We start from the raw sequence: 17985 nt of genomic DNA, 5'->3' as shown, positions 1-17985 counted from the left end.
TAGCCGGCCCACTTTGGCTTATCCTTCAAAACCCAGCTCAGTTACCACCTCTTTTGGGAAGAATTCCCAGAAACAAACACTCCCTGGTGTGAGTGAGGTGCTCCACGTCTGTGTCCACAAACACTGGCTGTCTCTCTGTCTTAACATTTAGTAGGATGCATTTCTGAATTTTGTCTATTTCCTGTCCTGCTCATGGCCCTTGAAGGAAAGCAACTCTGCTCCTTTTATGTTTGTTTTCCTAGTGCTTGATAAAATATTCCTTTACGCATAGATAGTCTTCATTGTTTTGCTATGGATCATGGTCAAACTGCCTCCAGAAATAAGGAGGAAATAATTTGTGTATACTTGAGGCAAATGTTTCTAGCTCTTTTATTTTTAAAGTCTTATATGAACATTATTTTAATGAAATGATTCTTTCTCTTTCTTCTTCCGTCCCCCTTTCTTTCTTTCTCTCTCTTATAATGATTTGGAAAGGTCTCAGCACTTATTCACTTAGAATAAAGATTGAAGTCCCACAGAATAAACAAACAGAAGACAATTAGTGATTTTAAAGTGTGTTAACCCACAAAGATTATTTTCTTTCTCTCCATGCCCATTTGGTAAGAATGGTTCTCTGGGACAGTGTAATTATGGATGAATGACATTGTAACGCTTGAACAATAATTTGTAGGAAATACAATTATGAGTAGAAGTCATTAGTGGGAGTAAATGAGTAGTTGGTTGGTTAACAGGTCAATGTTGAAAGCTCAAAGTAGTTATGCATTGTTTTAAATTATAAGTTAAAAGCACAGTCCTTTTCCATTTAAGCATATTCATAAATTATTGAGCTTTTTAAACTGTATTTTTATTTTTTATTTTCCTTGATTTGTGGTACAGAAAGGAAGAGAGCTGCCCAACTTGGGTTTTAAGAGTTCTAGGAATAGCAATGACTCACATTCAAAATGTACGCAATACTTTCTTCATCAGAGAAGTCAGTCACTGCACCTTGTGTGACATTTAAATAACATTTGTGAAGTAATGAATATAATTTTTTGAGCATCAAAGCTAATTGGGTACAGCTAATTTATAGCTATTTCCAGAGGCTAGGAATTCCATTACTCATCTAGTTCTCTGGTCCTGGATTCAGAAGACCCAATGTCAGAAGTAGGTACTGATATTTATTATACGTGATCTTGTCCTTGAAGAATCCTAGTTTCCTCTCTGAATGGACTGTTAAAATAAATAACAACCCTCCCAAATCACACAGTTCTTACTTTAGAATGCAACTACTTAGCATAGATTTGGTTTATTCTAAATTCTTGACAAGTGTTTGTATTGGTTTTTCCTCATCTTTTACAGATCAAATATTATGTACTCACTTGGATATATATCTGAAGAGAGTTTAACATGTGATTGTCTGGAAGAAAACATTTAAAATATTAGCTTAAACCACTATGAGTCAATGGCCAATTGTGACTGTGTTTGTAACTGTGACATAAACAAAGTGAACAGAAGGCGGTGGCCCTGAGTTGGGAAGGGGAGATGAGACGTGCACTGTGATGACTGTGAATGACTGAGCACCGAGAGAGATGGTGCTGGCTATGGATTGTTGTCATATAACTGAGGGCTCCCCAGGCTTCTCTGTGCCTGATCAGCACAGTGATAACAAGTTTATTGCCCATGGCCCCAACTCTCTGAGAACCTCTTTCTCTTTTTAACCTTCTTGGGGGTTTTCTCACCACATATTTCACACAAGTTCATCAACCAGTCTGCCTACCATAACTACCATAAGGCTTCATTTGTGCGCTTTCCTCCTATTTTGGTCTCCTTGGTCATTGCCATCCATTCAGGAATGTGGTGGGGGTTGCCTCAGCCCGGCCTCTGCTGCTGGAACTGCCATGAGGACAGTGAGCTCGTGAACCCAAGGGTGCAGGCCTGCATTGCCCTGGGTGATTGAACCCCAAAGTGTGGAAGTGCACTGTGTTCCATATGGTGACTGTCTTTCCATACCACTCGTGGTCCCATCTGGTCACTTGGATACCAAAATGTTGGGGTGCTTGTTTTTCCACGTCTCATTCATGATTTTCACCATTCAGGGCATATTTATGGAGCACCTGTTATACCTGTGACCGGCACTGGTGCTGTGATGGTGAGCAGACACAGGTTATGATTTTTGCTGTTATGTTTAGAGGGAGAGACAAAGATAATTATGGTGATAGAAGTCAAATTGCAGTCGTGTTAAAAATGCTAGGAAGGAGAGGGACATGGTGTTCCAAAAAAATGCGACAGAGGCTTTGAGTAGTCAGCAAATCTTGCAGGCTTCTCCTGGAATTGTGTTCTAATGCAGTAGAATGAGATGGCAAAAGACTCTCAGGCGGTGGAGCATCAGGCGCAAAAGCCATCTGGAGAGTTCTTTCATGTTCTTCCCTCAGGTTCAGCCAGGGGTCCATGTGGTCAAGAGACCTCGAGGGCTTCTATTCAAGACAGACCCCAAGTCTTTACTGTCATCCTTTTTTTCCTATCTGGTTCTTTGCCCATGCTGCCTCTCCCAGGCAAAGGAGCTCAAATAAATCCACAGACTACCCACACATGCTTGGGTATTTATGCCTAAATTCCAGAGGTGCATCAAGATTTTGCTCAGGTAAGGCCCTCACATCACTGTAAGGTCTGGAGGAGGCAAAGATAAGCACCTTCAGGAGGAGGCTGAAGTGTTCCCTGGAATTCAGCTGAAGAGGCAGGGCTTGAGCTGTGCTCTGGAGGAGAGGAGAGAGGAAGAAGGCAGGGCACACAGGTTGGAGGAACAAAATTGGCAAAGGGGTACAGAGTCTTGACAGTCAAGGAGGGAATTTGCAGCTTTATTTCTGAGTACTATAGGGAAATACTGTAGGCTAATGGATAAAGAAGAGCTATAATTAAAATAACTTAGTGGAATTTTTTTTTTTTTAAGAACATAATGAGGATGGTTAAAAAAATAAAAGCTATTGTTGAAGGTCTAGCTCAGGTTATGATTACAACAGTTTTCACATCTTGAGTTTCAGATAAGGGCAGCTCATCCAAACGTTGATGTCTTCATGTCACTAGAAAGGCCAGCACGCATGAAGCACCCAGGCTTGATGTTTTAGTCATCCTATAGAGACGTTATTTTTGTAATGAAAGTGAATAAGTTATGAAATAATTTTACTGCTTTCTAGAGGTTCCGCCTATACTTCAAAGGACATAAACTTATATTAATAGGTAAAATGTACTTCAAAGATTCTCTGTGATTTTTTTCAGTCATTTGGACTTGACCATTATTTATGGGAATAATTAGCTGAGAAATGTTTTTATTGTTTCTACTCTTGATTCTGCCATGTGGAGCTTACATATTGGCAGGTACATAGCAGGTATTTGTTACGTGTTGACTGGGGTCCTGCAAACGATTAATCGCAAACTTTGGCCGCATTTTGTTTTTGATAAACATTTTTCTGTGCTTGCTAGAGATTTTTCTGTGTAGACCTTCAGTGGTGGCTCATAAAAATTCACATATACATGCATATACACTTAAATAAAGTTTATTTCATTTTATCGTTCCCAAAGGTTAAGATATACAAACAAGGAATAAAATTAAAATTATTTTCTGTTGGGATGATTTATGTCTTAATTTTCACCTGCCCTATAATTAGGAATTTTGAACTCTGTAAATTTTTTTAAGATAAAATTATCGCCCAAGTAAACTTCAGAAATTACATCATTAACCCGGAGACCTTACTAAGCTTAGAACAGCGTTATTGGTACAAGTGCACACATACAGAGAGAAAAATAAAGAGAAAAGTTTAAAATAATTTGAAAATGATTTATTGTCGACCACCTCTGTTGCTAGAGATTCAAGTATTATTATTTTACTTTAGTGCAACAAGGGAGGACAGTCACTTGCTGTGGGCTAAAGGTAAATTATGATCTATTGCTAAGGAGGAAGGAAATATACTAAGGAAAGAGGAAGGAGTGGGGAATAAGCCATGTTTTTCTAAAGTATTGTTTAAAATAATGTCTTGAAAAATATCTTGGCAGAAAAAGGCCAGAGTAAACTGTGGGACAGACGACTTTCTTGAATCTTTCATAATGAAAGACTAGTGTCTGGTGTGGGTATGGCCAGGTGGATATACCAGGGTGTAATAGGAACTAAGATATCCGGAGTCCCAAGAACTTCCTTCTTCAGTTTTGGGTAACAGTCCTATATCCTAGATAGACCTAGTTTTAGAGTTTGAAGGGATCATTTAATAGAACAAAACTTAGTGAAATTCATTGTAAGGTAATTGTGATTTTCCATTCTACGTATCTTATTTGTGGAGTTGAAGTCTTTGTATTGGAAAGTAGTTATGGAAACTACATTAGAGGGTTTAAGAACCATTTGTTTTTATTTGGAATAAAAAAGAGGTGGTTAAAAATTCACCCTCAAAACATAGTGTGATGCAGGGAAGGGAGAGAAAAGACTAACTTACCTTGAAGTTCTATGTGTATCAAGAGGCAGCATCCAACCTAGACGTTTCATACATATATTATCTCTTTTTAATTCTCCTAAAACCCCACTATGGAAGACCTTGCCATTTCTGTTTTTAACCGAGGAAGCTGTAGCCTACCAGTAAGTCTATTACCCTAATTCCTTGGTTAGAATGTGGCAAGATTGTGATTCAAATGCAGATTTAGTCTGACTCCAGTGCTTTTTACATCTTACTATTCTCTATCCTGGATTACTCTTATTGACATTAATGTCAAACAAAACAAAACAAATATCCAAATTTTGGTGCTTATATATCCTGAAGCTTGCTTTCCCACGTTCTTCTTTCACAGAATGCTTTGGCTGAATAACATTTTTATTAACTATTCAAATGTCTAAACAAGTTTTCCTTGGGCTACTTTAGGTTCACTACCAGAAGTCATTGTCACCCATCTTCGAGTGGCTGCCCATGCCCAAGACACAGTGTTGGCTCTAGAAGATGCTGTAGACTGGCAGCCTGGTGATGAAGTTGTCATCATCAGTGGGACAGCTGTCGAAGGTGTCAAACCGATGGAAGAGATTGTCATTGTGGAAACTGTGCACAACACAGACCTCTATCTTAGGTCACCCTTGAGGTACTGAGGGTCAGCTTGGCTAAGTTCACGTGAAAGAAGATGAAGCCTTGACTGTGTTGGGGTCAAGGCATTTACTTGTCTTTCAGTGATGCAGTTTTACATTAAATACTGCTAGACATTTTGACAAGAAAATTATGAAGCATGAAATGTTTTGATGACTTATCAAAGACAAAATGCTATCAAAGTTTATGAGCAATTGTTTGCAATACTCTAGTCAATATGCAACAAACACCTGCCGCATACGTGCCAGTATGTAAGCTATACATGGCGGAGCCAAGAGCAGAAGCAGTAAAAATATTTCTTAGCTAATTATTCCCATAAGTAATGGTCAAGTCCCAGTGAGTAAAAATAACTTCTTCAATAAATTTCTCTTGCAAGACTCTACAACTTCCGTCATAGAGCAAATGGTCACTGTCATAATCAGCATAGTTCCTAATTTTCATGTACTTCGGTCTGCAGTTTACTATTCTGTATTTGAGATTCTAAAGACATAGACCCTTAAGAAGGAATTGTGATTATCTAGTGGTTTACTGTTTCTAACAAGATTTGGAGTAATTTTTTCAGATGTCTCTTCCCTATGTTTTTTCCCTAGATATTCTTACAACTTTACAGAGAATTTGGTGGCTGGAGAGCACCTTAGTTTAAAAGTCACTGTAGCTCTTCTGAGCAGGAGTATTACCATACAAGGAAATCTCACCAAGGAGAGGATGGAGCTCCTTGCTTCATGCCAGGAAGCCAGTGCTTCAGAAGGTAAAAAAAGTATTTTGTTAGAGAGTCCAGTGGGTCAACAAGAATGTTCTTACTGTGAATGATATGTGACATTGCTGTGGTCACCCTCTTTCAAAATAGAATAAACCCTTAACCTTTGGAAGTCCATAATATTCTGTAGTTTTCAGAATGCTTTTCGTAAATTATCATTTTATCCGTCTGCTTCTACCCATCCTACTGCCCAACAACCTTGTGAAAAAGGTAGACAAAACATAAAAGAAATAATACATTATTTCTCTGGGGAATATATTTCTGTTAAAGAATTAAATATGGAGAGTGGGATTAGATATCTGAGTTTGGTGTTATAATGAAGTCTTAACTCTGATTCTAGGCCCCTTCTAAGATTCTTAGGAGACCCATAATGCCAGAGTCCTGGGCTCAGAGAGCACATTCTCAGTGATTAGACTTGTCGGGCTCACCCACCCCCCTCCCCTTTTGGGGTTTGTTTTCTGAGTGAACTACCACATACTTTAGGTAAGTGGTGGAAGAGTCAATTTATCTTCTAGTAGAATAGCAGGCACTGAATCACACTGATGTACCTATTAAACATCTATTTCAGGGATGGTTAGTTTAGTGGGTTATGTTTTGGTTTCCCAGGCTGTAGATTATGAGGCTTTCATATGTTGTGAAGACATCATTTGTCAACTTTGGTCCAGGATGGTGTGGATGTCAAGGATGACTTCCAGGCATGAGCTCTGGATGGATGAGGAGGCTGTTTACTGGGGTGGGAAGAGGAGCAGATTTTGGGGTGGGAGGGTGGTGAACATGAGTTTAAATTTATACCTGTCGAAACTGAGATGCTAGGACAGCAACTGAGAAGAGATGCCTGTGGATTTGTGGAACGTGAAAGATTTGTGTCATGTCTACATATTGACACATGTGGGCATAATGCTACCATGAGTTTGGGTGTGCAGATTTGTTACTAGTGGAGAGGGACATTGACCTCTCTGCCTCCCCCCACTTGAGTCACCTACTGATAAATGTGTCCTTTTGAAGAAATTGTTTGGATAACAATGGATTAGAATACATTGACTGCCAACATGAACAATTCTGTGAATTGGGATCTGCATTCTATTCAAACTCTGTTGGTAATTCTCATACAGGTATTCTCAGATTATACATTTAAAAACCATGATATTTGGCATGCTGCTAGTGAGACCATGCTTCTAGGTTTACGCCATCATAAATCTGTAAGCTTCCAATGGAGAACATCCTTGATTTCATCCCATATCTTAAACATAATTACAATATTTTCAAAATAAGTCATTTACCCCTTCTTTGTGTGGAATTAACGTGTGAGAATAAGGTAGCTGAATCCAATACCATAAGATCTGGCCATTCAAAAATGCTGTGGGTCACTGGCACAAATAATCAAAATTGTGATAAAGCATACAGATATAAAATACCTCTTCGCTTGCCTCTAAACAGGGTGGCCATATTGCACATGGACTTTATGGCCACCATACATCATGTGTATTCTGTGGGTGTTACCAAATCACTGGGCTCAAATTTACTGTAGAATGACGCATTTTTTGGGGGGGGCATTTCTTTGGTTCATTAACATGAATAACAAAGACTCAATTCAGGAGATGACTTCTCCATTCTGAGATTAGCTCATACCACTAAATGCCATGTGTCAACAGAAAATGCCCTGGACCCTGAGTTGGCAACATTTTGTAGCAGCAGTAGTTGTGTGTGTGACGTTGAGGTAGTTTGCTGTCCTCACTATCAACTTAGCTGGGGACGGAGGTGTTGGTACAGGAGTTGTTCAGCTGCTTCTCTGGAGCCCTTTGCCATTTCTCTAGTGGCATTATTGCTAGGTCCCCAAACTCTAAAATAGTACCGTGAAGGGGAAACCCCACTGCACAGCTTGTAACACTACAAAGTGCTGTTATTGTGTTCGGTGCTCACTTCTCTTCCCTACAATTATAAACCGCGAGAAGGTCATTTTATTCCTCATTCCCTCCAGGGGATCTTTTGGATTGAAATAAGCATCTATTTAAGTTGGGTTTGTGGGTTAGAGTCTGCCTTTTTGTGACAGTAATTAAGGTGATTGATTTAGAGTTTCTGGAAATAATAGAGTGAAGGCAATATCATGGTCCTAGTTATAGGATCTTTTAATTAATAATGTACGGAGGAGAATCAAAGAAAAAGGGAAGTAAGATTACTGAACAAAATAAACAATGATGGTTTGTCCTTTGTGCTGACAGTGCCTTTCAAACTGGGGGATTTGTCTAGAAGCATGTTCTATATGCCTTAGGTCTTCTGGACTTTATTCTGCATTTTAGGTAATTGGAAGCGCTGTTTGTATTCCATGAGTGAGAAGATGCTGGGATCTAGAGATCTGGGGGCCAGTGTGATCATTCAGTCTTTCCCAGAAGAGCCCAGCTTGGTCCAGTTGAAGGGAGTGCAATTCCAAGACTTGGGGCAAGCCTTCCAGAAGCATCTGAGCTCACTCACTCTGGTGGGAACACTGAGAGGTAAGGGGGTCCAGATCTATGACCTCCTAATTTTTCTTTATTTTCCTATTCTTAAGATACTATTTGCAGAGGGTCATTATAGGTGGGATGTGGGATTTGAGGAATTCAGAGAATGGATGATTGTTTATATTCTACATCAGTGGTTCTTAAACTTTAGTATGCTTAAACAAATTACTTGTAGAACTTATTAGAATTCAGAATTATAGACCTTATCCCAACACATTCTGGTCTAAGGTGGTTCTAGGGATCTGAATTTTAAATGTGCAAACCTTGTGATTCTGGAATAAGATGTCCCAGGAGTACATTTTGAGAAATATCACTGTAAGTATAGCCCGAGGGAGTGAACCCACAATCCTGGATTGAATTCTGCCTCTCACCATTCAGTAGCTCTGTGACATGAAATAGCATACATAATCAGTACTGTGGGAGTCGAGGCACAGCAGGAGGCACTTCTAGTGAAGTTGTCCTAACTCGGGAATCTTCTGTGTGGGAAAATGGGTCCCATCAGGCTGGGATCTGGGTGCTTTCCTGGGAACAAGGAATTGGCAGATGTGCAGATCTTGGTTAGAGCTGAAGATTCCACAAAGGAGCAAGAAACATCAAATCCAGGTGAGAGCAACTAGATGGAAAATGAGATCAATACACCAAAAAAAGAATATGATCAGATGTGCTGATAAAGATTCTGAAACCAAAGTTGGATATAGGAACTTCCAGGGCAAAAACCTGATGCCAAAGTTGGCATGTAGAGAGTCAGAGAACTGGGCTGCAGATGGCACGTAGTCAGGACAGCAGCTTCGTTTCTGAATGAAATGAAATCCCCATCCCTAGCATGCACAGCACCCACATGTTTAAAGAAAGGGGTGGTGCTCTGAGGGGTTCCGAAGCTTATGCTTGGCAAAGGATGTAAGGGTCCTTGGTGGTGCATGTGGACCCTGAGAGATGCTAGGATTTCAAAGGTAAGTCTTTAAGGTTTTTAAAACTAGGATCCTGGCTCCAACTGCAACATTATTACTCATTTCAGATTATCTGCATGCCAAAGATGTATATTTACCTCAATTTTCCAGATCTTCCCTCCCTCCCTCCCTCCCTTCCTTCCTTCCTCCCTCCCTTCCTTCCTTCCTCCCTCCCTTCCTTCCTCTCTTTCTCTCTCTCTTGCCCCTTCCATCCCGCCTCTGTCCTTCTCTCTCTCTTTCTTCCTCTCCCCTCACCTTCTTTCTTTCCCTTTCTTTCTTCCTCTTTCTTTCTTTTCTTTCATCATTTAGGGGGATGGTTCCTACCTTGATCCCTTCCCTAGCACATTGGGTCAATTTGTGTCCTCCTGCCTTCTTTTCTGCCTCTTTGGTCTCCTGTTGCTTACAAGGCTGCAGAACATTTGTCGATTGAACATAATCAAAACCCTCCCTTGCTCAAATTTTACCTAACCTATCCCCCCCAACCTACACTTTTGTTTATTTTTATATATGAGTTTTATTTGAAAAATGTTCAAGTGCTTAAAAAGAATTTGAAAATCACTGCATTAATGCGTTAGGCCTGTAAATCCCTAAAATTCAAGTATGCTTCCTGAGATGGGAGTAACACGTTAATCCAGAGGTTAGAGACTTCTGGCTGGCATGCTTACCCCAAACTCTTTCGTTGTTTCATGTCCTGAAGGCCCTCATGCCCTGTGGGGCAAATTGTCCCCAGCCACCTGAGTTAGAAGGTGTTAGGCTCTTCATACAATGTATTGTAAAGGTTTACCAGTCCCTGAACACCATCTGCAGGAGCTATAAGAACACATTAGTATTTACTGGTTGTTCACATGGGCAGGCATTCTCTGATTAGGTGATAATTATGGTGGAGATTCTGTCCACCATAGGCAGTCTTTTCTACAGAGTAGGTATAGCTAGGTCAATTTATTGAGGTGGATTCTTGTTGAGTAATGAGATGGCACCTGGACTAATAGAGCTGAGATTGAGATGAATGTGGAGGTCCAGAATTTAGAGGGACATTACAGTTCAGAATTTTCTAGATAGTCCCATTTTTAAAAGTCAGATTATTCCATAACCCAAAGTAATTTTTCCAATATCCCAAATATGTGGCATCAATAAATGTCATTCTCCCTACCTGGTAATAACACAAAGCTCCTTTCTCCCACCAGGACTTATAATTTAATCATTAAAATAATAAATTGTGGTTGTTTTAATGTCAGTTTCCCCCATCAGATTGAAGATATACAGTTTTTACTTAGTTTTTTTCAACTTTCTTACTTCCAGCCCAATACAGTGCACAATTCCTAAATCATATAATTGACACCCAGTAAACAGTGGGTGTTTATTGACTGATCTAGGTTATATAACCAGATTTGGGGGATCATAGGATATGCCTGTGGAGTTAGTGTAATGATTTCCTCAATGTCAGTTTCTTTTATCATGGTAGAGGATACATCCTCTTTAGCTTTATAAACTTACTACTTTCAAATGATCCTCAGGTCAAACTTTGACCGTGCTTACAATTTGGAATAAGAATCTTTGGTTGTCTTGGGCCAAGAATATTATTGCCTGGGAAGTTATAAATATTAAATTATAGCTCAAGAAATAATGACTATGTTTCCTCATGCCAAATGCAGTTTTCAAAGATCAGGATCAGGCTTGGCCCAGAGGTGTAACGCTTCACATTGTGCTTAACTTCTCACCTGCCATATTGTGATGAGAGCTGATAGCAAAAACGATGGCTGCCTGGAAATCTTGCCTGCCTTGTGTTCTTTTGTGGTTTGAACTGTTTTCCATCTCAGATTATTTTCTTTTCTAACACTGGGTCCATGAATTTCACCCTCTTCCTCTTTCTTGATGTGATTGCTACTTCTAAATTTTGATCTCCTGAGTTTCATTACTGCACGAGAGAATGCTTTTAGCTATCGTCTAGCTTGGTTTAAATATGGTCAGCGGAATCTGAGGAAACTTTGAGACCCATTTGTAATCTTTTCCGTATTCTTTCCTACTCAGATTCCTATGTGCAGGGCTGCACGGTGCGGAACTCCTTCAGTAGAGGCCTCGGCATATGCAGGACTGTTGGCTTGAAGGTGGACAGTAATATTTTCTACAACATTTTAGGCCATGCCTTGCTGGTGGGTAAGTGCAATCAGCTTGTTTAATTTCTGTATTTTTAAGTTGGACACATGGTTTTTCATGAGGTGCTATCCTCCAAAATTGAATTTCCAATTTATAAAAATGTTGGCCTTCTGGTTATTAGAAATAGGCCATAGATAAAAATTCTAAATTTAAATTTAGCAATCACTGATTGGCTTGCTCAATTTTACCAACAGCAAACATTTTTCAAAGGTTCAGTTTAGATTGATGAGCATATAATGAGAGTTTTAAAAGTTACTGCCAGTAATTTCACAATAATTAATTCTAAGTCACATAGTTACACAATTAGGTCTTTGTACAGTCTCTAAGATTGTCCAACTTAGATGTCCAAGGACTTAAAAATCTTAAATTCTGTGGTTTGGTAAGGAAGCCTGTTTCAGAATCTTCTAACTGATCATATGTATCCACTTGTTTCCTAAAGTTCATTCCACTTATAAAACCCAGAAGGATCTGTAAGAATCCCATGTCGCGTCATATTACTTGTCTACTTAAACACTTGATGAGTTTTTTATTTCTTTTAGAATACAACTCAAAACCCAGATCTAAATGACCCTGACGGTGATTTTGCCTCTGTTAGCCTCTATGAACATGTCTTACTCTCTTCATCTTCCTATTTAGTCTAGTGACACTGACTTACTTTAATGTTTCCAAATTAAAGGACCCCACTTTTTCCTGCCTCAGGGCCTTTGTGCAAGCTCTTTCCCTTTTGTTCATGCCACTCATTCTCCTCCTGCAAGATCTTTTCCCCCTAGATTCCACCTAGATCCCTCTGTTTAAATTCCTTAAGCCCTTACTGACACTTCTTGATTAAAATTGTACGCCATATTTTTTATCATTTGATTAATGTCTTTTTATGACCAGAATTCAGAGGGCATTCATTTTCTCTCCTAGCATATGTGTATTAACGAGGATGTTTTAGGTCTGTTAATTGAAAGAAATGAACAAAGGGTCTGTGGTTGTATCAGAATAAAAGGGCAAATCAGAGGCTTTCACTGAAAGGAAAACTCTAACAGTATTTGTTAAATGTTGCTTTATATTTAAATAAATTCTGTGATATCATCAGTGGGAAAATGCGTGTTTCATTTAAGAACAATCTGTTGAGATGAAATCTAGAAAGATTCTAATCCTGAGAGGAAAATATGAATCATATCAACTTGCTTTAAAACACACTCCAACTCTAAAAGACAAAGAACCAGGAACCAATGAGGCGGTCAGGTGCAGGAAAGTCTTTGGATTAGAGAAGGGCAGCCACAGGAAAGGTGACAGGTGCAGGACTGATTTTGTTTGTTCTTACTTTTGTATGTGCAAGGGGAACAGTGAAAACTTGAGTGGAGATTTAGGAAGGTATAATAATATTATTTTAACAGAAAAAAATTATAGCTAACTATTAACATGGCATTAGGCTATGTCCCTGGGGATTTTTAAAAAAATTAGTGACTGTTGTTTTTCTATAGCCATGGGTTCCACATCTGCAACCAAAGTTGGATTGAAAATACAGTGTTTTCAGGACGTGAAACTTGCTAATACAGGAGGGTCAACTTTTTCTTTTCTTTTTAATTTATTTTATTTTATTTATTTATTTTTTTGTGACAGTCTCAAGCTCTCACCCTAAATAGAGTGCTGTGGTGTCATAGTTCACAGCAACCTCCAACTCGGGCTCAAGCAATCCTCTTGCCTCAGTTTTTCTATCTTTAGTAGAGACAGCGTCTTGCTTTTGCTCAGGCTGGTCTTGAACTTGTGAGCTCAAGCAATCCACCTCCCTTGGCCTCCCAGAGTGCTAGGATTACAGGTGTAACTGCATCTGGCCAGAGTCAACTTTTTCTATCTGTGGGTTCTGAAGGGCCCACAGAAGGACCTGAGAAAGCCAGGACTGTGGTATCCATGGGGAACCTGAAAGCAATTCTCCGGGTGTGCCAAGGGACAACAATATGTGGAATACACATTAACTGGGCAAGGAGGAAAGGCTGTAGGAGGAATTTAGCCCTTAGTGCTTGGATGTTGTGAATTATATAGGCCCTTGCTATCTATTGCACCACAAGTTAAGGGAATTAACATATTTATTAATGCAATCTTGTGCATAACAAGTTTGCAAACCAGACATGGGAAATGGCAGAGGGTGCCTAGATTCCTAAAGAATTAATAATGAGGGGGATAGGGGATTGTTCCTTATTGATACCTCATAAGTAACTAATCTCTCTTCATAGCACAGCCCAGGCTAATAGCTTTTCTATTCTATTGCAACCTTAGTCATTTGGGTATAAGGGTAAGGTACTGTCCAGCATATTCCTCTAGGACATTCCAGATTCTCTAGGGCAGTGGTTCTCAACCTTCCTAAGCTGCAGCCCTTTAATACAGTTCCTGTGGTTTGTGACCCACAGGTTGAGAATTGCTGCTCTAGGTGAAGATAGGGGCATGCAGATAGCTCATGTTCAATTTGAATAGTTAGGAATGGGGCTGGAGCTGGTGGCTTCTAACTATGGAGACATGTGTTTAAGACTCCTCCCACAAAGTAAAGCAGGAGAGCTATTCTCTGTTCTTCTTTTTCTTTAAAATAAACTTCTGACTAATGCTACTCTTCTAGAACTAGAGAGTCCATATGATCTGTATCTTTGTTTCGGGTTCATAGATAAAAACATAAACACTAAATCCAAAGAAGAAAGAGCATTGCAGTGTCCCTTGCTTCGCTGAGTATCATAGGGGAGGCTGAAGTAACGTGGTCTTTTCTTCTCAGGGACATTCATGGAGATAAGACATATCTCTTGGGAGGCTATTCCTGGAAGAAAAAAGGGTAAATATGTAAAGTGATTTTAAGTCTATTGCAATTTATTTAAATTCATCATATATTTTGTAGATAGGCCTGATGACAAAATGTTAAATATTTTCCATTTATTTAGCATACTTTCTAAATGTCCGTATATACATACACACGCATATGCACATGTATAAAATGCGTTATGTGAACTCTAATGTGTATTAGTAGAATCACAAGTGTTGAGTTGTGTGCATTTTAATTATGTTTGTGCATTCCTCTGGGTTGATTTGTCTTTTTGTAAATTAGACTGGTCAGAAGTGGGAAATATAGTAAGAAACAATGTGATCATCGGTGTTTCTGGTGCCGAGGGCCTCTCCAACCCTGAGATGCTGACACCATCTGGAATCTACATCCGCAATCCCACCAACATCATAGAGGTAAGATCTTTAGCTCCACCGAGAAGATCAGAGGTGAGAGGGGATGAAGTTCACTCCCAAAGTTTGTTGGAGTGGCAGATCACTGACATGGTATGAAATGTTTACCTGGTGTACATTAGTGTCAAGAAAATAATTTACAATTTTGTATTAAACAAGTGCTCTCAGATAAATGTAACCATTTATTTTTTCAAGATACCTGAAAGCAATTGCTAATGGAGCAAAATAGATATCAATCATTTTCTGGTCATTTGGATTAATGCAAACTAAAACATCTTCCTGAACTATCCTCTGTGGGTGCTGATTTTGTCTGTCTTGATTCTAGTGTGACTAGTGTGACTTAGTGTGACTTACTAAACATTCATTATCTTACCATGTTAATGTGGCCATATTACTGTCTTTTAAGAGTGTTCAAAACTGAGGCATGAATGTATGATGAGATCACATCGGAGTCCAGAAGGAGGACGTACACTTTGATGACCTTGATTTTTAATTCTATTATTTAGTACAACTTAATATTATTTTCTTTCTCCTGGTAAATTTCTGTCTAAACATTGAAGAACTTAATTTTTCTGGGTACAGTTTAACCACAGATCTGCAAGTGGGTACTTGTATTCAGAGTAATGGAAAGCCATTTAGTTTTCCTTTTTTCAATTATTTTATCCCATGCATCGTCTATGAAAAGGGTTAAGGGAGTCACTCTTTCAGGAAAGTCCTCTGGGTATCTAGGGTGTCCTACAATTATGTCAGGTTTCCAAGGAACTCAAAGGATGAGCTGCTTTCTCCCTGATCATCTGTTTTTTAATTACCTTCAGCTGAATAATCCCTAATGAAAGTCCTGGTTAGCCCTTCAGTCCTCCTTAGACTCTTAATTATGTTTATTCCAAGCACAGCACTTACACACCATTTTAGATGCCTAATGGGGGTGGCTAATGTGCCAGTGAGGAAAGGAGGCAGAACCACATGGATTGGAGGCAGCCAAACTCTAGATCTAGGGCAGCTGGACTGCATTTAACTTGCTGGCCACTAATGGGCTGTTGCACAGCTATGCCAGGAAACTTTGGGGCCTAAAGAGCCATGTTTTTGTGTACTTTCTTAACTACATCCAAATGCCCAGGGGAAAGTAAACTTTCAGGGTTGCCCAGCTTATCTTGCTATGTGATGCTGGAGTGTCCTTGTCTCACTGGGCAGTGTCCTTGTCTCTCTTGGACAGGTGTGCTGTGCACTGGCTATCTGGAAGAAGAGTTGAGCTGGCTGTAGGTGCAGAGAACTGGAGGGTCATCTGAAAAGCTGGTGGGTTGCTTCAGCCTTTGCAGACTGACTGGGAGGACAATAATACCTGGTCAGCAGTAGAAGAATTGAGCCCACAGCCAGCTGCTTCCTGCCCCACAGATGCCTTCCATTTTCTTTCATTTACTTTCTTCCTCTTATATCCACTTCATAAAATTTGGAAAAAAATATGCAGTGCATGTGTTTTGAGAATGAAGTTGTAGGTTAAAGTGAGAGTGCACATTCATTAGGTACATTCATCTTTGATATTGTAAAATCCTATAGTCCTCCTTCATTACCTTTTGGGTTTTAGACCCTAGCACAGTGTCTAGAACATTGTAGTTTCTCAATAAAAATTTATTGACCATAATGAATGAATGAATGTAGGCATATGTCCACAACCAAGGAATGGGAAAGATGAAAAAGGAAAGTGAAGAATAAATGCTAGGATTCTAAAATCATTTTGATGACTGAAAAATAAAAAGTCCAGTCAGCGTTAGCATTTAGATCTTATTGGACCATCTGTTGGTGTTAAATCTTGCAAAATTTAGTTCAATTTTTTTTGCTGTGCCACTGGCTTTTCTAGTATGCTGTATTCTGTTATCTGGACTGTGCCATTTCTAAGACATAGGTGATAACAGGGAGTATGTGGAAAAACCTAAAAGTTTTTGGCTTCTCTTAACCCTTAGGGTCAATGAAGATCATTTCAATTATTGAGCAAGTGGGAAGTTAGTGTTTGTTAAGTGTGTCCTGTGTGGAAGACACATTGAGTCCACTAAAAACTATATTTTAAAAATAAGCCTTTGTTCTAAATGGATAATAAGAAGGCTAAAATAATAACGTGTGCGTACTGGTGTGTGTGTCTGTGTGTGTGTGTGTGAATAATATGTGGAACAGAAAGAGATATGATTACATTGGGTGGGTATACGGCACATTTCCTGGGTGAAGGACCAAACCACAACTTGGATTTTAAACTTAAAAAAGCCAGCTATATAACCTAATTATATGTGCCCTCATATTACCTTGAAAATAAAAGAAAGAGATACAATAGAAAATCCATTTGTTTTGGGTTTACTGGGTGAATACTGCTTTCCTTATATAGGCATCTGATTTCAGGTTTTTCATACTGAGTACACTGAGATTTCAGTTTGAAGACATCCTAAAATTCTAAGAGTAGCACACCCCAGCTACCCTGCCATAGCTAGCTTGTTTGTATAGGCAGGACGATTCGTTTCTCCATTTCAGATGGCTAGATGTTTGTGGAAGATCTTAGAATTGCTTGCCTCATTTGCTGGGAAAAATCAGATAGGAAGTGGCCTTTAGGGACACTTTTACTTGGAAAATTACAGCCCTAGTATAACAAGTTAAGTTTTACGCATTTAACATTTGCTTGTTGAAAGCAATGACATAAAGTCAAATAAAATTAAACATGTTTTACTTTTTTCCTCACAAGAACATAAAAATTACAGAGGGGAGCTTGACAGGAAATTTTAGAAAGGTAACACAATCTTTCCTTGTAGTAGTCTTTGGGTAGTTATGACAATCGTTTTTACTTTTTGTTTGTTTCTTTGAACAAAGATTTTGGTCCAAAGTTTTGTTTGTTTCCAGTATCTGCTTCTGCCTCTACCCCTCTATGAGACTGGCTCCTCAATGGCCACTACCTCTTGGTGCTCCTCAGCTTGAACTGCTGCAGGAATCCCCCCTTTTCATAGAGGGGGAAAACCTCTTTCTTGTCTGCCAATCTGATCACAACCACTTGATTAGGGATCACTTTGGCTGTTTGAGTAACTGTCTCAACTTCCACCATATCTATCACGCAAGCTGTGGTAATCATAATAGCAACTGCTTCCACTGTAAGATGGCGGGGTCCCTGGTGTAGGTGGAGCACTACATAAATTACCATAACTCTTAGATGAATCTCTGCAGGAACCTCCACTTGGATGATCTGATTCATCATGATCATGACCATCTATATCATGGTAGCCTCTTGATGCATAGTCATCGTGTGAACTGGAATGACCATAATCATGACAAGTATAATCTCTTGATCATGGTGCATAATCTCTTGT

The 17985-nt window shown here is 39.3% G+C and overlaps 1 protein-coding gene and 1 pseudogene across 1 annotated transcript in view; one reads left to right on the top strand and one right to left on the bottom strand.

Annotated features, from left to right (window-relative positions):
- PKHD1 (PKHD1, fibrocystin/polyductin) overlaps window positions 1–17985 on the top strand; it is a 435622-nt gene that overhangs the window by 163079 nt on the left and 254558 nt on the right. Inside the window, exons 37-42 of the mRNA XM_023513135.1 lie at window positions 4878–5088; window positions 5681–5838; window positions 8145–8336; window positions 11318–11443; window positions 14193–14249; window positions 14520–14650. Coding sequence (XP_023368903.1) covers window positions 4878–5088; window positions 5681–5838; window positions 8145–8336; window positions 11318–11443; window positions 14193–14249; window positions 14520–14650 — 875 coding nt within the window. The remainder of the gene's footprint in view (window positions 1–4877; window positions 5089–5680; window positions 5839–8144; window positions 8337–11317; window positions 11444–14192; window positions 14250–14519; window positions 14651–17985) is intronic.
- LOC105886961 overlaps window positions 17407–17985 on the bottom strand; it is a 1514-nt pseudogene continuing 935 nt past the window's right edge.

This window comes from Otolemur garnettii, unplaced genomic scaffold (assembly GCF_000181295.1).
Source record: "Otolemur garnettii isolate 467f Iridium unplaced genomic scaffold, OtoGar3 scaffold00035, whole genome shotgun sequence".
NCBI lineage: Eukaryota > Metazoa > Chordata > Mammalia > Primates > Galagidae > Otolemur > Otolemur garnettii.
This window is presented reverse-complemented; position numbering and strand designations above follow the sequence as displayed.